The 21795-nt window shown below is 45.8% G+C and overlaps 1 protein-coding gene and 1 long non-coding RNA gene across 4 annotated transcripts; one reads left to right on the forward strand and one right to left on the reverse strand.

Moving 5' to 3' along the window:
* Positions 1-328: 328 nt before the first annotated feature.
* Positions 329-20953, reverse strand: AK2 (adenylate kinase 2). 3 transcript variants are annotated; one of them, XM_047793129.1, is made up of 7 exons: positions 20771-20952; positions 11678-11803; positions 9924-10034; positions 9701-9795; positions 4861-4933; positions 3514-3709; positions 329-1214 (listed from the first exon to the last, which is right to left on the reverse strand). In XM_047793129.1, the coding sequence occupies exons 1-7, from the start codon at positions 20867-20869 to the stop codon at positions 1210-1212; spliced, it is 705 nt and encodes a 234-aa protein (XP_047649085.1). In that variant the 5' UTR covers positions 20870-20952; the 3' UTR covers positions 329-1209. The 3 variants fall into 3 exon arrangements, with proteins under 3 accessions (XP_047649085.1, XP_047649084.1, XP_047649086.1); XM_047793128.1 differs by lacking the exon at positions 329-1214 and having other exon boundaries at positions 3344-3709; XM_047793130.1 differs by lacking the exons at positions 329-1214; positions 9701-9795 and having other exon boundaries at positions 3570-3709; positions 20771-20953.
* LOC125134173 (uncharacterized) lies at positions 12992-14153 on the forward strand. The gene is made up of 2 exons (XR_007136575.1): positions 12992-13172; positions 13874-14153. It is a non-coding gene; the product is annotated as an uncharacterized LOC125134173 (long non-coding RNA).
* Positions 20954-21795: the final 842 nt, after the last annotated feature.

The raw sequence follows: 21795 nt of genomic DNA on the forward strand, positions 1-21795 counted from the left end.
TTTATTGCCAACAAGTCTGAGAAGGTGGCATCAGCGGTCTCTCTTTCAGATGAGGAAACAGGGGCAGCGTAAATGGTTGGCTGGGATTCGCTGTACGTCCCCTGAACTCCAGGCACAGTGCTGTCTCCACTGGACCCAAGCTGCCTTGTCCTTAGGCTCAAGAAAATGAGCTCAAGGTCAAGAGGGTACAGGCTCTTCTTAACAACACACGCTTGGACCTTCTATCCCACGGCTTCTAGTGACCACAAAAGAGGGCTTCCAAGTCAGACCCAGAATTCAGCGTCCTTTTACTAGCCAGGATCCCCTTTAAAAATGCCACAACAGGGGATACAAACTTTTAACACGCTTTATTAATTTAGGGGCCAAACAAGGCAGCATTTGGACCGGTAAGAAAGGCACCTCATTGAAAATAATACATCACAGTGCTGTCGAGTGATCCCAGTCACAGGATTTGAGGATGGAAAGGACGATCTTTGGATAATGTTGCTTAGGACACTTGTTCATTTATTAAAAGGAGTCCCTTCACACATCATGGATGGAGGAAGGCAAGAGTGTAGGATTGTGGCACATGCTGGGTGGTGGCAGAGAGCTTACCCGCCAGAGCAGGTGGGCTGGTGAGTCAGGAAGGGAGTGAGACTAGCCTGCCCCTCCTGCCCCATGACCCCAGTAAACCTGATTTGCTGAGCCACCGGCCTCAGGAACACACCCGTATCTTTTTCAAATGCGGAGATGATTTCTTGGTCTCACAGTGTGGGGAACCAGGGTGAGCAGTCGGCTCCTGCCCTGTTCCAAGCTACAGGACAGACAGGACAGCAGTGTGATGGCCTGCATTCCTGGGCTGGCATGAGGTCTGATAAAAGTGAGGTCTTAGGACACTGGCTTTAAAAAAACATTGTCACCAGTCCAGAGTACATGAAAACATGATTCCTTAGAAATAATACTGCAACTCCCTGTTTCTACTTACACCTTCCACTCCATGTTTTAAAAAATTAATTTTTCCCTTTGCTTCTAATTTTTAAGATTCCTACTCTATGTAAAAGAAATCGCTTCACTACCACCTGGGGCTCTTCCCATCCTCCTCTTGAGCCCTCAGCACTCCTCCCTCTCCACCCTTACCCTGCACACCCCTCCCTTCTGCCCAGCACCTAAGAGCAGGAATCACGCCGCGGGGTGATGAGCAGTGGTGCAGTCTCGCCTGGCCTTCTGTTACTAGGCTGAAATAGAGAGGAAACAAGAGAGAAAATGGGTTTTTAAAAACCAAGTAAATATTAGAGAAGGCTGGCATGCATGCCCCAGCAACCAAATGCATTAAACACTGGACATCTCTCTGCCAGGTGAAAGCTCTCATGCCTGCTCAGGTTAAGGCTCTGGAATTAAACGAAGCAAAAACGGAATACTAACTACCTCCAAAAGGGCATAGCATCCCCCACGATCTTCCAGTTCTCACCGGCAGTCCAAATATCACACACGGGTGTGTGCACATGTGAATGTATATGGATGGATGACAAATATTTGAGCAAGGATCATGCACACTCAATTAGCAAACATGTGAGGACCTCATCTTTGAGGCTAAGTGCCTGCAACTGTCCCCAGTCGAAGTGGAATAGATTTCAGGATTCATGAGGCCTCCTTTATCCAGAGAGAGAACCCAGCTCCCTACAATGCTGACAGTTTTGGTTTTACTCTTTTTCCTTGTCCATTCCCAGAAGTCATGTGCTTCCCAGAAACATTCCACGCCAGATTGAGTTTCCGTTAAGAATGGGTGGAGTTAGTTTACAGCCAGGAAAACAAGGCAGAGCAGAGCAGAACCAGCAGACACTCACTTGAAGCAGACAAAGAGGGACGCAAGATGGCCACATACCCACAGCCAGCTTCCAGGTGGACAGAGGACAAGCCCTCTGGTGGTCCCACAGACAGCAGGAGAGCCAGGTCAGATGGGGACTGGGCACTTTAGAGTCCACTGCACTGAGTCAACAGAATACACTGGGCAGGTGGCATTATTTACTGGACCTGCCACTGATTTTCTAATGGTTTTTCCAGAGGCTGCTGTTTTCTGCGGTCGCTCACAGCAGTCTATTAACTCATCTGTTTGCCATAAATCAAACCACAAGACCAAAAGGCACAGCATGGAGCCCCAGGAAATGCTTAATAGTTGGGAGCTGAGGTTAGGAATAGAGCCAGGTTACCACCATAGGTGATCTTATTTTGGGGGGATCCTTTCTTGGAGAGGCTGTAGCCATCACCATTATGATGTAAGGGATGAATTACGGATCTGGAAGGGAGACAGTTGAGTTCTTTTTGTCTTTTTAGGGCTACACCCGCAGCATATGGAAGTTCCCAGGCTAGGGGTCTAATTAGAGCCGCAGCTGCCGTCCACAGGCACGTGGGATCTGGGCCGCATCTGTGACCTATACCCCAACTCACAACAATGCTGGATCCTCAACCCACACTGAGCGAGGCCAGGGATCGAACTCACGTCCTCATGGATACTAGTCGAGTTCATTTCGGCTGAACCACAGCAGAAATTCCATGGAAGGAAGAGGGTTGAGTTTTAAAGGAAAACATCTGATTTGGGTTTCACATACTGCAGGGAGGCTGAGTTTGAATAAATTCTTATTGAAATGATGCAAAAACAGATCACCCTCTAATCACTACTTTGTTCATACTTGGAAACAGAGGCAAACATTAAAAATAAAAACAAACCTACCCTGGTCTCTCTTTGGGAAAATGGACTGGCTGCTCTCAGATGCCCAGCCTGGAGGTTCAGAAAACAATCTGAATTCAAAAGGACCTTTCGCCTGGTGTAATTCTTTGGCAAAAATTCAGTATTCAAACACAGGTCCCAAATCATTCTTACTTTACAGAATCATGAGGCAGATCATAAAAATACTCCAACTTGACCTGGCTCTATCTATGGTGACACCCTCTCTCAGTAATTTCTGGAATCTGTAATGTGCCTTTTCCCTTCTGTTTAGGGAAAAAAATTAATGATCCCTTTCCACACACTCACTGAGTTGGCATTTCATTATGAGTGAGAAAACAAGTGGAATTTCTGGCCAACAGTTTGCCATCAGGAACTATGGTCCTGCCTGACTTCACGTGACTTTGGACTTCTAATTAGCCTTTGGAGATGGAATAAATACCAGGAAATTAGAATGCCTGGTAGATACCTGAGTTAGTTTATTTTGGTCAAAAAATAAAATCAAGAGCATGGCTGCAGAAGTAAACAGCTGGTAAAGCAACCTCGCCCATAACTTAGAAAGTAGGAGGTGGACACATACTTTTACTGACACACGCGCACACACACACACAGATGAGATGAGAGTTGCACACACACCAAAGATACATGAAAAAAGTGCTTTTTAATCAATACACCAAATGATATTCTTGCTGGCCTGAGGAAGCTTCCCTCTGTCTGCTCTGCCATTCCCACCCACTTTCTCAGCAGGGACAGGAAGAAGAAAGAAATTCCTTTTTGGACTCAACATTAAATAAACATAACCAAGTCTTTACATGTGGCTTTGGAGAAGGCTGCTAGGATGCTTGCAAACACGACATCAGGGGTCTGGGATGCGTCGATGGCAGAGTGGATGCCCCGTTTGCTGTAGTATTCCACCAGCGGGGTAGTCTGAGTGTGGTAGGCCTCCAGGCGGATTTTCAAGGCCTTCTCATTATCATCTGATCGGCGGATCAAGGGTTCCCCAGTGATCTGAGAACAGGAAGAGGGTGATGAAAGGCCGGGACTCTTAGCAAGGTCTCCTTATCTGATGCCACATGCAGATTTGAGATGCTGGCTGATCATGAAGACCATCAGAGGGAGAGACAGAAAATCTAAACCCTCTCCAATAAAGGACTTCTCTGCTGGCAGCAAGTTGGTCCCAGGAGACCACCTGGTCCAGGGAACTCAGGGAGCCTGAAACAACAACTGAGAGGAAAGGGCTGAGAGCGGGGCACGGGCAATGTCCTTCTCTCACAGCTTGTGATCAGGCTGTTCAGTTTCCAAGACAAATACTTCTAGGGTGGGAAACGAGAAAGATGGAGGCCCCTGAGTCTAGGAAAATACGTCAAAAGCAGAGCTGCCTTAGCACGTAGGATCTCAGCTGCCTAAGTATCCAGTGTTTTTGCGATGGTGTCAGCCATCGACATTCTGGAAGCAGCAGTAAAGTGAGAAAGAACGCTGAGTGGTAGAATACCGACTCTGTGAAACGTGACTAAGTTGACAGATGGCTTTGGAACCTGTGTGACCTGATGAACTTGTCTCATATGACAAAGGTAAATGCAGGAAATTCTTATTTGCTCTAAAACAGACAACCGGACCCTTTACGGCAAATGTTACCATGAATATGTATGAGACCCTCCCTTTCACATCTGCAAGCAATCGAAGATTGTCACAGGAACTTGGCAATGTTAATCCAGCCAAGTGCTTCTGAATCTGGATGGCACAGCAGCATCGCTAGAGGGAGAGGGTATTTTTCTGAAACAGAACTAGTGAACAAACCTCTCCTCAGTACTATTCTCCCCACCCCAGCTCTAATTTGGGGCTTCCACTTTCTCCTGACTTGTTGACCATTTAGGTTGCCATGACGACAGAAAGGGGCTGCTTTGGATAAAAGACAGGCACAAACTGGGCACTGGGCAGTAGCTAGCACTGGTTCAAGGTCAGACAATAAACCACCTGGAGAAACACTGGACAGATGAGCCACTGCCCATGTGATTGACATGACAGTGATATTTCTCATGGTTAAGTTATATTGGTAGGAATAAAGAGAAGATGAGATGACCAAGGAGGAAAAAAAGAAAAAAAAAAAAGCAAAGGAAGAAAGGTGAAGGCAAGAAGTTTCCTGTCCTTAGTTTACATACGTCATCTTTCATGGGCTCCTTCGGGGGGTTGAACTCCTCATGGTAGGAACGGCCACTCTTGGGGTGAATCAGTCTGAAAGACAGCAAATGAAGACCAATCAGGTCTCCTGAACCCAGGGGTCTCCAAACTGAAAGCACAGACAGAGAAGCTGGATGCCAGGACTTTAATCTAGTCACGAACTCAGTTACAGGCATCTCTTGCTTAGGAAAATAACTGGGCTTATGCCAGAGTGAGTATGTTTCCTATTTTGACCCAACATTAAAATGAGTGTCTGGCTGAGAGTTTGGCATAACAGCCTTATTCGGGATCCGAGAGAAGGACCTCTGGGGCTGGTCTCACTCCAACAGTCATCTATTCACACGGTCATGCAGCAAGCACTTACTAAGTGCCTAGCCCTTAAGCTGAATCTAGGGGCTACAAAGCAACGAGTCAAGATCCCTGCTCACGAGCAGTGCTTAATTTAGAAAGGGAGATGAATGTGGAAATAAATAATTTCTTATCACAATAAGTGTGATAATCCTTTAACAGAGATTTGGACAAAGTGCTATGGGGAACAGAGGACAGACAAGATAACTTTCTTTTCTAACCTAGTTGGGTTATAAACCCAAAAAGATTCTATAGGAAAAATATGTGCTATGGATGCGGACACCACCAGACAATGCTGCACACCTTTGTGATCACGTGGGATGCAGAACCCGGCCACCAGAGTGCAATATTCAAAGACGTCAGGAGAAACAACATATTAAATAAATCATGGAATAAAGAACCCAAGAAGAAGCATTTATTTGGCACCGAATATGTAGTTGGTAGCTGCATCTGAGCTGGGTCCCCTTAAGTAACAAGCCCATGATCTTAACTGAGAGTGGTCATGTCACAGGAACCCCAAAACCTAAGAAGGGAAGGAGGCAGGCAAAACTCTGCTCAGGAGCCTGGGCCCACTTGAGTTTGTGTGGTTTCCCAATGCTTTTTTTTTTTCTTTTCAAGTCCGCACCAGCACTATATAGAAGTTCTCAGGCTAGGGATTGGATCAGAGCTGCACCTGCAGGCCTACATCACAGCCATGGCAACACCAGATCCAAGCCACATCTGTAAGCTATGCCACAGCCTGTGGCAATGCCAGACCCTTAATCCAATGAGCAAGGCCAGGGATTTGAACATGCATTCTTACAGATACTATGCCGGGTTCTTAACCTGCTGAATCACAGCGGGAATTTCTGGTTCTCCATTCTATGCCAACCAAGGTCTGCTTACTTCACTGATGACTGCTCTCCTCACGAAGGTCTGTTAGACCAGAGCTTCCCGTCACCTCTTGGCATGCACAGAAAGTACTCGGGGTGCTTGCTCTGGTGGCTGAGGGGATCCATATCTCAGCACATCAGTTGGGACTATCAAAGCCACACACCTTTGTAAAATGTGACTCTGTGTTTTAATGACAGCATATTTTTGTGGTGCCAAGTGGTCAGTTCTAGCTAGGGGTACAATTGCAATGGGGGGACCTGCAAGCATGGAATGTAGAGTTGGGTCCCCCTTTATTTGAGTTGTTGGAGGGGTTCTTCTGGTGCATCCACTGGGAAAGGACATCCACTGGGAGACTCGGGGAGAGGATGAGCAGAAGCTGCTGGACTCAGCTACAGCTTTCCCTTTGGGAAGGGATGGCAGCATGATATGTAGACTCTGTTTCTTCACCTTCTGGAGGGCACAGGACAGAGAGCAGCCAGACTGCAACAAACACGACTCTCTCTCCACATCTCTGTTTTATTTTTATTTTATTTTTGTCTTTTTAGGGCCACACCCACGGCATATTTAGGTTCCCAGGCTAGGGGTCTAATCGGAGCTGTAGCTGCTGGCCTACGCCACAGCCACAGCAACGCAGGAGCCAAGCCTCGTCTGCAACCTACACCACAGCTCACAGTGAGGCCAGATCCTTAACCCACTGAGCAAGGCCAGGGATCAAACCCGCAACCTCATGGTTCCCAGTCAGATTCATTTCCGCTGCGCCACAACGGGAACTCCTTCTCCCCACATCTCTACATCATCTCTTGCCCACTCCCAGATTCCCTCAGCCATCCACTTACATATAACACACTGCTCATTCCCTACTCCCGAACTTCATTTTAAGAATGAAGACTCATCCCCTAGAAGGGAAATGAAAGAAAGTCCAATCTCTAATTCTTAAAACAGGACTGGTCTCAAGTACCGACCAAAACAGCTCTATAAGCCACTGATCCTGGCCTGGAGGTGGAGGTGAAGATGTGGATGGATCGGCTTGGATGCTACAGCCACTGCTACCTTGACTGTGACCCTACAGACACCTGTTTTCTCACCCACAAAATGGGGATGGTGAAGACATTAAGCTAATGATATCAGAGTCAACAATCAATAGGTTAAAACCAAAAACCACTAAGTACTTATGCAAGATATAAAGTAATTAACCCATAAAATATTAAAAATGAGGTCAGAGTCAATTCAGAAGATATTTACAGTGGGGTCCTTATCATGTCAGAGTTAAGGAAGATCCATAGTAAACCAACTAGTTCCTAACTCATTGTCTTGCAACAATCAGCACAGTGGGCTAGGAGGCAGAAAGCAGGCTCTTGGTGCCAGCTGTGCCGCTGACATGCAGAGTGAACTTGGAAAAACAGCTTTACACAGTCTGACCTGTTCTGTTTCCTCCTCTGTGGGGCAGGGGGCCACGCTAAATCACTCACTTCCAAATCAGGAGACTGAATTTTCCCTCTCTCACCCTCTACAATTCTGCAGTTTGTCCTTCAGAATCTCTGCCATGTCCACCTCTCCTGCTTGGCAGACATCCCCAGCCAAGCTCCCAGTCCACCTTCCCAAGAGCACTTATTCTCCCACCCAACGCCCAGGCCATTTAGCCAGCTCTGGACAGACCTTCTGCCACTGGCCCCAGTTAGCACCCAACCCCTGGGTAACCCATATTCATTCTTGCTTCTACTCCCTTCTGGGAAAGCCTCAGCAAAATGCCCTCTATCCATGAAGCTCTAGTCTGACTTTACACCTCTCCTAGCAGCCACCCCTCCCTGCCCCCAAGCTGCACTAAACAGCCCAGGTTTCATAGGGACTGTAGACTCTTGGAGGTGAGAAAATGGGCATCAACATACTGTTCTCCTATATCCTCTCCAGGCCCCCTGCTCCCTGAGCCTAGTACTATGCTGCACACAAAGCAGGCACATAGGAAGCTGGGCCAATCAAATCAATGGTCCCTCATGTCACCTAGTGCTGTTAACATCTGCCTTGCATGTCCAGGACCCCGGCCCTGGTGAGGTCCCTTCTTGTCAATCTTACTGCTTCCTGGACTACATCAACTTTGTTTGCCAACTCTGTGCCAAGGGAGATGCAAAGAAACAAAAATTCCTGCACTGAAGGAACCTATGGAATAGCCGGAAACATGAACCTGGATATTTGAAAAGAACATTAATATATGATAGATGCCACTGTATCTAATGCAGCCTTCCAGAAGAACACCTCAAACACTTATTCTGCTGTCTTTTTACCTGCCTGCCTCACTCCTTACAGATATGGACTGCAGACACATGAAGAAAAACGTTCAACCTCATTAGGAAATCAAAACAACATTTACAATAAGAAAACATTTCCACCCTAACTGAAAAACTTACATGTACTACGACAGCATCAGTTTAAGAATGGACAACTTGGAGTTCCCGTTGTGGCTCAGTGTAGATGAATCTGACTGCCATCCACGAGGATGCAGGTTCAACCCCTGGCCTCAATTAGTGGGTTAAGGATCTGGCATTGCTGTGAGCTTTGGTGTAGGTTGTCAGTGTGGATCGGATCCTGCATGGCTGTGGCTGGCAGCTACAGCTCCAATTTGACCCCTAGCCTGGGAACCTCCATATGCTGTGAATGTGGTCCTAAAAAGACAAAAAAAAAAAAAAGACTAAGGGATGAAAAAGCTATAGCCCATAATAAAGACAATGGGAAGGTCAATCAGTGGTTGAAAGCTTCCCATATATTTCCAGAAGGAACAAAGCAGATAGTATAGGCTTGAGGAAACTACAGCCTAAAGCAGTGGTGCTCTTTCAGAGCAAACTTGTCAGAAGCAGAAGCAGAAGCATCTCTGTGTTCAACATTGACTACCATAGAGAAATAAGTCCTTTAAAACAAAACACACATACACACACACACACACAAATCTGTGTTTAGGTTTTGCTAAGTGTTTTTTCCTAAAAGCTGGCTGTATCATAAGCAAGTTTTTGCTTAATTTTCTAAACTCTGTGTAGATGGTCCTATTATTTTAAAAATTAATACAATTTAGCCTACATCAAGTTATGACAACTCCAACTGAAATTGGATTTAAAAAGCACTGAAGTCAGAGGTCCCTAGTGGCCTAGCAGTTGCCACTGTTGTGGCTTGGGTTTGATCCCTAGCTTGGGAACTTAGGCGTGCCATGGGTATGTCCAAAACAAACAAACAAACACACCCCAAAAGTACTAACGTGGAGCTACACAGGTAAGGCATTTAGCATTATTTCTTGAGCACCATGAACTACACACACTATGCGCTCTCTACCATGCACAGTGGCTCCTTGAAGCAGGTACTATTGCCCCCTCTCTACATATGAGGAAAACAGCCTTAGAGAGGCTAGGAAAAAGCTAAAAGGTGACAGGACTAAGTTGCTGCTGGACTTCAGATGCCTTACTCTTCTTTCCACATCCCCATCCCATGTCACCAAATAGGATCAATCCATGTTGAAATGGCACAAGCTTCACGGCTGGGATTGGGCAAGGGCAGTTCCAGGGGTCTGACAAAGCTCTGAGGAAGCATGAAAAGAAGGGGGCCTTCGGGGACAAATACCTTCCTGTGATTCTCCGGATCAGCAGAGAGTCTGGGATGCTGAATTCAATCACAGAATCGAGCTTCTCTTTCCTCTTCTCCATGAGGTCATCAAGCTGTAAAAGAGCGTGTGGCCCACCTAAGCTCCCAGAGCTTGGTCAGACCCATTTCCCTCAAAGGAGTGAAGAGATAAAGGGCCAGAGTTCGCTTTCATGCGATGGTGACACAGAGCCACGCCACTCACCATTTCCGCCTGCCTCACAGTCCGAGGGAAGCCATCAAGGAGAAAACCATTTTTGCATGGAGGGGTCTCCAAATTCTTCTCAATGAGCTCCACGACCATCTCATCACTCACCTGGAAGTCAAGAACAAAACAGCTTGGAGTTATTATATTCATCAACTGGGTGGCATTAGCCCAACTCCAAGGTCACAAGTTTGTGTCTGTATAACCTGATTACTAAACAGTATGTTTTCTTGATTCCAAAGAGGCAAAAATCAGAGCAAATATGGAGTGGCTCCATTTGGAAGCTTCAGTTCTATGATTAAATTTCTGTGGCTGCCATATACACATTCTCTTCCCTTGAGATTCTGTGTCCTAGTAATCTGGGTAAGGGAAGAGGACCCCAGCGCCTATCATGCCACCAGAAGATCCCCGTGTCTCAGGGCCTGAAGCCCTCTCTGGCCATTAGTCAGAGTCCTGACCATCAGATAACAGCTTTTCAGCAATCAGCTGTCTTCTAGACACAGAAAGTGAGGGCGTATTGCTGAGAGACCACCTAAGAAGGCTCCAGGAGAGAATGGGGGTTTGACCAGAATGTAGAAAGACACCAACTTGAAGCAACAGTTCACCGACCTGGCAAGATTAGGTCAGAACCAAGGCACCAAGGCGCCAGCCCAACATACTTCTGAGCTGCTCTAAAAGGCCCACTGAGAACCTCCCTAGCTTCCCCAAACTGGTTTCCTCCTGGGCTTTCACTGGAAGCAAAGTTCCCTGCCAGTACGACAGTGAAGTCTGCCTGTTTTGGTAGCTAAAGCTCTTATCTCCTGAGACCAGCTGTGAACTTGGGGACAAAATATAAGCTCTGTGACTAAGTAAAGGCCAGAGATAAGTAATCTCATTACCACATCCCATTTTTTTCTCAGTACAGGATCTTCCACCAAGACTAAAATACCTAGCTTCCTGGCTTAAGGCCTCACTAACATGAAGGGGCAGGTGGGCACACAGGCTAGGCCACCCTAGTTCAGAATCTCAAAGCCTGACAGGAGGTAAGTCAGCCCAGCAACCTCCCCAAACAACGTTCTAAGATATGTAAAGACCAGAGGGCCAAGTACACAATGACTTCTGATGGTGATTCCCACGGCCAAGTCCCAGAATAACTCAGTTATAATTAAGCTCTGACATTAACCAAAGAAGATTCAGTGGATAATAAATTGTACTTGTCCAATCAGATCCACTGGGCTCAAAACAAGCGAAAATGCAATTATATCCCCCAAATAAGCATTACTTGTGTCAACTGCCAAGCAGCAGCTCCATTAGAGACAGAACAGAATCACGCAAGTAGATCACAAACACTTTGTGACCTCCTGAGTCCTCTCTTGAATATACCCTTGAGCCTAGGGATGGCAGTTTCATTTTTGGCCCTAAAAATGGGTATAATACAAAACGTAACATAAAGGAACCTCAAGAATACCGTGAATAAAACAAGCGCCATAAATTCAGAATGAACCAAGTACTTTGCTACCGTAAAATTTCATATAGTGCGCCAGTTTGTTAAAACACCCTGCAGCGCAGGGCTGACCATTAGAACTTTTTGCAATGATGGAAATGTTCCATATCTGTCCTGGCTAGCAAGAACTTGAAATGTGGCAAGTAAGACTGAGGAAGTTAATTTCAAATTAAAATTAATTTCAGAGCTACATGCAGCTGGCAGTCACCCTTTTAGGCAGTGCAGATCTCAACTCAGTGAGATCAATGTTCACTGGTACCAGCAAACCTACCAGTTTCCCAGCATCCATAGTTGCCTTCAGCTTTTTTCCCAGCTCTGAGCCAGAAGCCACCATGGCCCTCAACATATCCCCAGTGGCCAAATGGCAGACGCAGAAGTTTTCAGCCAATCTGGGTGCCTGTGGAGGGGAGGACAAAAAAACAAGATACGGTTAACACCATACGGTCCTGGAGTCAGACAGCCTGGGTGTGAACTTGGCCCTGCCAATTACTGGCTGCATGAACAACCTTATCTGTAACAGGGATAAAAGTACCTTATATTATATTCCAACATGATCATAGGGTTGTAGTAAGAATTACATTACATAACACATATAAGGCACTTAAAACAGTGCACCTTGCACTCAGGAAGCTGTCATAAATATAAGCTATCGGAGTTGCCACTGTGACACAAAGGGATCAGCGGCATCTTGGGAGCACTGGAACACAGGTTCAATCCTTGGCCCCGCACAGTGGGTTAAGGATCTGGTGTTGCCGCAGCTGTGGCTTAGGTTGCAACTGCAGCTTGGATCTGATTCCTGGCCCAGGAACTCCATATGCCACAGGGTGGCCAAAAAGGAAAGGAAAAAAAAATCAGCTATTAACACTACTTCCACTAGACATGCTAGTGACATATAAGCCTCAACTTCCCCATTATAAACGGAAAGTATAGAAAAACCCTATCAATACTTCACATGGTTGCTGTGAAATTTGGGTTCACGTATGTAAAGCACTTGGCATAACGCCTGGCATGTAATGTGCTGAATATCTGCCAAAAGAATGGATGTGTAGTTGTCAAGTGTTGTACCGCTAGTGTGGGAGGCAGCTGGGGCTGGGTGCAGAATGGTCTCCCCCAGGTAGGCTGGGTTCTTCCCCTCTGCTGTCATTAGGCAGCTGTATTATGATGGCCAAATCGCTTAATTTCTCAGGGGGGTGCTTTTCTCATTTGTTTAAAATGAAGGCAAAAAGGCTCCGTTTCAGAAGTAGCTGTGAAGACCAGATGAGATAACATATGAAGAGCACCAGGCAAACGGTAAACACTTACCTATGTAGTAGTTTTAGGAAGTAGTGTATCTTTTCAGTTAAGAGCATAGACTTGAGAGTCAAACTGCCTGGGTTTCAGACACCAGGTCCAGTGATGACTAGATATGTGACTAGAGAAAAATTTAATCCACTTTTCTAAATTTTAAATTTCCTTTAAGTAAAATGGAGGTAGAAACAGTACCTATATCACTGGGTTGATGAGATTATATAGAATTCGACACACACAGGGCCAGGCACATAGTAAGTGCTCAGGGAATATTAGCTGTTACTATAACCCCGGCCCTAATTCTACATTCATTTCTACAGAAAGAAAATACTGATCTCTCTTCCAAGAACTCTGCTTGGAGCCAGAGAAACAGCTGAATAGGAGATACAGACCCTGTCTGCTTTGAGCCCATAGTTTCGTGAACTACACTACAGAGTGAAGTCTAGAAGAGGAAGGGACCCCGGACAGCTCAACATCAGGTTTGTAGTGGCCAAAAAAGAATGTAGAATTCCTGATGAAAATCAGGTCAAGGAGCCTAATACTTAGCTTTCGGGTTCTATTATTTTGTAAAATAAGTAGGGTTAGAACCTTGTTCAAACCAGTTCTCTGGGGCTTTTCTTAGGTGCACATGATAAAAGCTAAGCAGATTGGGGGTCAACCCTACAAATGCTAGTTTGTGATTCACAGACTGATTCAGAACAAGCAAGGAACTGACTTCACAGCAAAGATGAGGTATTAAAAACTGTACTTTGGAAAAATCGGTGAAGGTCAGTGCCCTCTGGCAAGGGGAAATCATGCAGTCGTTTAGGTTGGCACAGTGGCCACGAACCCAGAGCTGTGCTTTTGTGCCCATCTTTCGTCTTGTTCATTTTTTGAGTTTTATTGAAGTACAGCTGATTTACAAGGTTGTGATCATGTCTGCTGTACAGCAAAGTGAAACAGCTGTGCATGTACACAAATCTATTCTCTTTGATTCTTTTCCCACATAGATTATCACAGAATATTGGGTACAGTTCTCTCTGCTGTACAGTAGGTCCCCATTGCTCCTTGGTTATTGAAATGAACTTGGGTAAAAAATGTGGAGGTCAGGATCATTCCAGGGGGAAGGCTAATCCAAACACCGGAGAAGAGCTGTTAGCACAAAGCCGAATGGGTCTATTTCTATCACCCCAACCCGCAGGACTCCTGTGCTGTTCCAGGTGACTGGACCCAACAGCTGTGTGGAAGAACGTGCCCAGAGGGAAGACAGCGCATGGTAGAGACTAAGGGAATCAATGCGTGGGCTGCCAAGAGCATGGGCTTTGGAGTCAGACAGATGTGCACAGGAACCCTGGCTGCCCTCAATAGCTGTATTGACCTCTGGCTACTTCTCAGAATCTCAGTTTCCTCATCAGTCAAATGGGGATAATATCTACTTCATACAGCTGTTATGAGGATAAAATAAAGTACCCCAAACATCAGACACACGGTACACGGTACACATTTAATGTAAAAACAAACAAACAAAAACAAACTCCTTTCATGGACTTTCTTTTTTGCATTATTCTTTACTTGCAAACTACAGAAGAAGCCTGATGAAACAGCTTTATCTTATTCCCCTTAAACCTCACACTTACACCTCAGAGGAATGCTTCCACTCCAAACCACCTGAAGGTGCTGCTAAAATGCAGATTCTGATTCCATCAGGTGGGGCCTGTATTACTGCTTTTAACCAGCTTCCAGGCCTGGCTGTGCTGTTGGCCCCTGGACTGTGTTGTGCTGCTGCTGAGGCTCTGAGCTATGTGTTTCACTAGCTATGGGCCACCATTGAGCCCAAGAAATAGGCTCCCCACCTGCACGAGAAACCTGTGGTTCGGGAAGCACGTGTGTGTGTGTGTGTGTGAACAGCTAAAACAACTAGAGAGGCAGCACGGTGGGTTTAGCGTTCTCAAACTTCAGGTCATCACAGGCAGCTGAAGGCATTTGTTAAAAAATACAAAAAGTGTCTAATTGAATGGTTCTCAGGTAGCGCCCCGGGATTCTGATGCACCCAGATTGTGAAGCCCTGGGGCAGTGGTGCAAGACTGGGTTTTACAGTGGTACAGATCTGGATTACAGTTAACTCACTGTGTCACCATGAACAAGTTAAGCAATCTCATGCTTAGAGTACAGATAACAGTGTCTACTTTTAGGGCTGTTACGGGAATTTAATAAGATTATGTATGTGAAAGAACCCATCATAGTGCCTGGCTTTCAGTGGAAAAAAAAAAGGGAAACTATCAGTCTTCAAGATTTGATTTAATCTCAAACTCAGTTGTTTTCTCAGCTTGAAATCATCTTTCTGCTGCAGTCCTTCCCACTTCCACCTCCAGTGTTTATACATACAGGGAGCTAGAATCACCTCCTAAAATACTGTTGGACATGCCACCCATCCTCCAACATGCATTCATTCAGAAGTATCGACATCTCCCCAGGACCACAGGGGAGAAGTCCCAACACCTCGGCCTAGCTCTCAATGTCCTCCACAACCAACTTCCTGTTTCTCACAAACTACTCAAATTTGCCTCCCCCAGTCCCCTACCAGGATGCCCAGCACCCCTGCAAACAGCTGCTCTATGTGTGATTTCCAAATGCAAAATATAAGCTCTCCGAGGACCTCAGCTCAAGTTCCTCTCGATGCAGAAACGCCATCTCCCTTCCCCCTCTGGTTCAAGCTCAATCCTTCTTTGCAGTCAAATTCTGAGCATATTTCTCCTATCAAAAACCCTCCTCAACTACACTTTTTTCCTCTGGGAAGGAATCATAACAACATCATCTAACTGGGTGTTTGCAAGATGCCAAGCAATTTTTCCATGCATTGTTATAGTATTTAGCATGCATTACACATAACAAATCCATGAGGTAGAAACTATTTTTATATTTGCATTTTACAGATGAAATTCAGACTAGGTTGCCCAAGAACACAAAGCTGGTAATAGGAGATCTGGCAATGGCCTCAAGACTGCAGAGCCTCAGCTCTTATTGGTGACACCACGTGGCCTTATTGGCAACAGCACACCCCAGAGTCTTAGTGGCTGTCCTTGGGAAAGGTGTGTTTGTGTAGAAGGGAGCCCAGACAGTGCTGGAAACGTTTTGTTTCCTGATGGGGTACAAGCTACACAAGTGGGTTCACATGGGAAAATTCATCAAGCTGCTCACTTGGAATACCTACACCTTTCTCTGTGTATATTATACTGCAGCAAAAAGTTTTTTAAAAGCACAGAAATTTGTGTTTAATTTTCAGCTCTGCCTCTTGACTTACCATGTAACCTCCAGCCAGTGATTCTTTAAAACTTCTTCCTCACCTATAAATCAGATACATTAGTACAAACATACCCAGGTCGATAGGAGGAAGAATGGAAGCCTCTCAACAAAATAAAGTTTGTTTTTTTTCTTTCTTTCTTCTTAGGGCTGCACCCGTGGCATATGGAAGTTCCCAGGCTAGGGGTCGAATTGGAGCCACAGCAATGTGGGATCCAAGCTGTGTCTGCCATTTGTGCCACAGCTTGTGGAAATGCCAGATCCTTAACCCACTGACTGAGGCCAGGGATCAAATCTGTATCCTCACGGATAATAGCTGGGTTCATAACCCACTGAGCCACAATGGGCACTCCCATATTATAGTTCTTGTTCTAACCCTGAATTATCCTAGCATTGTCAGTCACTCATCTGACACTTCCCATGTGGTACTTTGCCCTGGTAAGCACTGCCTGCATGCATGTTGATTTCTGCCTCTACACCTAGATTGACAGCAATAATACAGGATGGTTATGCTGCTGAACAATCGGGCATGAGTTCAAATCCTATCTTTGCTACTTTAAGTATGTTCTGGGGCAAGACACAGACTGGGCCTCAGTTTATCAGTAAAAAGTCAAGGAAAACAACAGGACCTTCCCCTTAGGGTTGGAGGATTAAATCAGATGATACATGTAAAGTCTTTGGCTGGGAGGTCTGTCACCTAACCCAGCAAAGGGTGACTATTTTGTGATATAACACCCTCTTGAGGGCAAAGGCTGCTCTGCATCTCCAGCACAGAACTTTTACAACAAAAGAGGCAGAGAGTATATCAGATGGCTACGGAGTTATTCAGATGCAAGATCAGCCAACTACTTGCCTTAGAACCCAGCGAAAAAGCTCTTCAAGCTTTAGTTTCTCTAACTGTAAAGGGGGGAATAAGAGTATGGGTCCCAGCAAGTTGTTTCTGTGCTGTGTCAATGCACTGACAACTGACAGAGCCTGACCTTAGCTGATAACCTAAGCCTGCTGGCCGTGATGAATTGGTATTAACTGGACACATGGGAGGAACTGAAAGGGGTTGGCAGAAAAGCCAGGAAACACACCTCAGTTTTGGCCACACCATGGGAACATCCACCCCCAAAAGGGAGACAGCAAAGTAAGGTTATTTAAACAAAATAACAAACGCAAATGTTCTAGATGTTTTAGACATTATGTTGATGTGAAAGCAGGTAGTTTTAAGATGTTTATTTTAGCTAAAAATAAGAAGTTTGGGGGGAGTTCCCTGGTGGCCTAGTGGTCAAGGATTCAGCATTGTCACTGCTGTGGCTCAGGTTTGATCCCTGGCCTGGGAACTTTTGCATGCCACTGGTGGCAAAAAAAAAAAAAAATAGTATTAAAAGGAAACATTATTTCAGTCATAATGAGTTATGCAGGGATAAAAGGAAGTACTAGTAGGAAGAAAACAAACATTACTGGGCAGGTTAGGATTTCACATTAGAGACTGCAGACATTTACCAAAGGGGGCCAGGCAGGCAAAGCAAAATGAAGTGGGTCAAATATAAGCAGCAGGCAACCTAAAGGGCTATGCAGAGGACAGGGGAGCACATGGATCATCACAGCAGTACCATCACCATTTTGCCACCCACAGTGAATTCCTGGACCCAGGCATTGCTCACCAGAGACAAGGAGACATGATATGGACAGCCCATCACCACCTGTGATGTACTTGGGCCAAAAAATTGAAACCAGATATGGCTACGATCAACTACCAATTTACAGGAAAGAAAAGATGTTAAATATGGCCTGGGGATACAATTTTGAAAGTTCCCAGAAAGAGGACACTCCCAAGATAAGCAACTTCCACAAAAAAACAAAACAAAACAAAACAAACCTGCAAGGAAAAAAAAAAGGTGCAGGGGGGAATCTATAAATTAAAAGAGATTTGAGGCATTCCCATTGTGGCTCAGCAGGTTAAGAACCAGATATAGTGTCCCTGAAGATGCAGGTTCGAATCTTGGCCTCGCTCAGTTGGTTAAGGATCAGGTGTTGCCACAAGCTGTGGCATAGGTTGCAGATGCAGCTCAGATCCAGCATTGCTGTGGCTGTGGTGTAGGCCGGCAGCTGCAGCTCGGATTTGACCTCTAGCCTGGGAACTTCCATATGCTGCAGGTGCAGCCCTAAAAAGAAAAAAAAGAAAAAAAAATAGAGAGAGAGATTGAAATGATCACATCTTTGAAACGAATGGAAATGTGAACATATACTGTTATTGTTTTTTAGGGGATATTTGTACTTGCGTACAAAAAAGAACTTGTCTTTTAGAGATACATACTGATATATTTACAAACGAAATGTTCTATGATATCTGGGAGCTGCTTTAAAATAACCTGTGAAGGCAGAACGGATGGGGAAGGAATGACCATCAGCTGATGGTAGCTGGGGCTGGATAATGGGTACACAGGGGCTCATTACATCAAACTGCCTTTTGTTTATTCAAACTCTTTATAATGAAAAGTTGGAGTGTGTCTGGAGGCTAACTGCTGCTGCAGCATGCCACTTTGCAACCTCTGACTTATGAACACTGCTTTTTTTTTTTTAGTATCTTCTTTTTATTTATTTATTTTTTGCATTTTAGGGCTATACCCTCGGCATATGGAAGTTCCCAGGCTAGGGGTCGAACTGGAGCTCCAGCCACAGCAACGCAGGATCTGAACCGCATCTTCGACCTACACTATAGCTCGCAGCAACGCCAGATACTTAATCTACTGAGTGAGGCCAGGATATGAACCCGCATCCTCATGGATACTAGTCAGTTTTGTTACCGCTGAGCCACAACAGGAACTCCCCAAAACATTACTTTTTAAACTCCATAAAATTACCACCAGCATTTCTACTATGGAAAGAAAGGTGTACAGAGGTTAAGTGACTTGTGTAAATCCTTCCTCAAGTCCTAGCTCTAATCACATTCTCCTCTACTTCCACAAAGACTTCTCTGACCAACTCCCATAATATATACATGTTTATAAATCCGCTCAAAGGTATAATTTTCTTCAAACCCTTCTGAATATATCACCCTTCACACTGACATACAGCCGAATTAGAAAGTGGGGAGATGTGTTAGTAAGATGAGGGAGCCAATAATCAGTGAATACCTACTATGTGTCAAGTCATCTAGGTGTGCTTTACACACGTATATAATTTTCCAATATCCTTGTGATCTTTTGGTCTAGGGGGCAAGGACTTTATCAGTCTTATTCACTGCTTTATCTCCAATGTTCAGTGCTCATGAAACGTTGAATGAGTAAGGTAAGTATTATCCCCATATTTCAGGTGAGAGCAGTGAGGCTTACAAATTGCAAAGCTTGCTAAATGACAAAGCCCTTGTCTCAGCACTGGGATGGGCTGTCCATTTCACAACTACTGAAATTATTAACTTCAATATGAACAATCGATGCATTTAAACTACCTTGTTTATCTCGGTTACTCAGAGCAAAAGTTTATAGAGTTTGGGATTAAACATTCCTAGACTGCAGGTTACCTAATAACTGAAGGTGGCAGCAGCAGGAAAGAGGAGCCTTCAATGTTACCAAGGATAAGAGATTAGGTAACAGCGAGCCCCAGGTTCTGGCTATAGAGAGAAAAGGGCAAGTGGTATTTCTTGACCTAGTGGCCAGAGCCAAAAAGCAAATCACAGGAAAGAATTCAGTCTCCCAGACTTCCCTTCTCCTCATCACCCACATGAATCTGTCTTCATCCATTTCTCATAACCTCATCATGTACCAAGTAATATGCTGGGTGTCACAAGAGTCCCAAGAGTAAGACACATGCCAAGATTCTACCATTTTTGCAAGTGCTAGGAAGGGAAGATGGGGCACAGAGCAGAGCCCAGAACCCCATTCCCTTAGGAACTCAGACTTTCAGGAATTCCTTCTTTAGAACCTAAGCAAAAGAAGAACCTGTTCTTCAGAAGGGCAAGCAAAAACCTGAGGCCTCAGGGGCAACGCCAGACCCCAGGCAGGAAGAGGATACTGATGATAATCCAACCTATGGGCTTTCAAATCCTACACAAGATCATAAATCCCAACCTTGATCCACGCGTCCACTAGGTCCCAGATGCCAAGTGAGGCCCCACAGTCAGCAGAAGGTAACTTCAGATTCCGTAATCGCCCAGAGCCCTGAGGTTCCAGGCTCCATCAAATCAATTTTGCTAACCTGGGAAAACCACCTGACCCCTTCCGGCCTGTTTTCTTATCTGTATATTAAGATTCCCCCACTTGACTGGCTAGGCAGGACATACCTCACGTCTTTTAGCAATACTCCTAATCAGCACAGGCCAGCTCCCGCTTTTCCCCACCTGCAGGAGATGTTCTTCCACCTTCAGGCATTAATCATTACACAAACGGACCCCTACACGGATGCCTGGAACGTAACCCTGGACAATTCACTCCCAATTCTCATGGAGTCTGGGGTCTCAGCCTCCTCTCGGGTTGTAATCGACATGCCTCAGCCCAGGTGGTTCACCCTACCCTTCAAATCTCAGCTTCTAATCCCTTCAGGACTCTGATCAGTCTTTAAATCTCCTAACATGACATCTTAAGCCTGGATCCTTCAAGAACTTTAACTCAAACTTCTCCAACCTCCACTTTGGACCTTCCCCCAAACACCTACCGAAACCCCAGACGCCAGTCACGGCTCCCTCATCCCCACCCCAGGCACCCCAGGCCTCAGCCTGCGCGCGGCTCGGCTCTGGGGCGACCAGGACCTCCGGCCGCCCTGACCTTGGAGTTCCACGGGATCCGCCGACAAGTCCAGCCCTGCAGCTCACCTGAGTACCTTTGCCGGCCCCGGGCGGCCCCAGCAGCACGGCCCGGATGCCTTTAGGACCCTCTTGGGCCGGTTCGGAGGCGGTCACGTTGGGAGCCATGGCCGCCGAAGTCTCTCACTGCTTAACCCTCCAGCACACCTCTTAGCTCCACGGTTTCCAGGCCAGCGCGCCACGCACGTCACGCATGCCCCTTTCGCCCCTTACACTGGTCCGTAGCCACGTCTGTCAGTCTGCTCTGCCCACCCCTGAGCGCGACAGACACTTCAGTTTACCGGCCCAGCAACGATACCGGGGAAGGCTGCTGTTGATTGGGCAGAATCCGTGAGGGAGTAAGGAAGGGGCGGGCCATCATGGACGGGGGTGGGGCTCGCGGCGGGTGTGCGGAGTGGGCGGGAAAATGTGAAGCTAGGCTAGAGGTCCAGTTGGGAGTTCTAGGCGGGCTTTTGACAGTTAGTGATACCGGCAACTCCAGGAGTCCTTTAAAATTGCCCGCGGGATTATAAATGGGTGGAATCAGTCCTAGGAGACAAATTGGCAAATATGTATCAAATACCCTTTGGCCTAGCAGTTCCACTTTCGGGAATTTAAAGGACATAATCTAGGATATATGCAAAGATTTGTGTAACAAGGATAGTAATTGTAGCACTTATAACAGCCCCAGAGCCCAAAACAAAACAAACAAACAAAAAAACAAAAACAAAAGGCACTATCCCAAACGTTCAACAATAAGAGCTTGGTTAAATAAATTGCAACAAATTTGTATACTGGAATCCCCCCATTGTATAAGATATTTAATCACCTGGGAAAACGTTCACCAAACACTGGGATACAAAATTGCAGTTACAACAAAATCCTACTTTTTTTTTTTTTTTGGCTTTTCAGAGCTGCACCCAGGGCATATGGAGGTTCCCAGGCTATAGGGGTCTAATCAGAGCTGTACCCACTGGCCTACACCATAGCCACAGCAACGTGGGATCGGAGCCACGTCTGCGACCTACACCACAGCTCACAGCAAAACCGGATCC

The sequence above is a fragment of the Phacochoerus africanus genome, chromosome 8 (genome assembly GCF_016906955.1).
Source record: "Phacochoerus africanus isolate WHEZ1 chromosome 8, ROS_Pafr_v1, whole genome shotgun sequence".
Classification (NCBI taxonomy): Eukaryota; Metazoa; Chordata; class Mammalia; order Artiodactyla; family Suidae; genus Phacochoerus; species Phacochoerus africanus.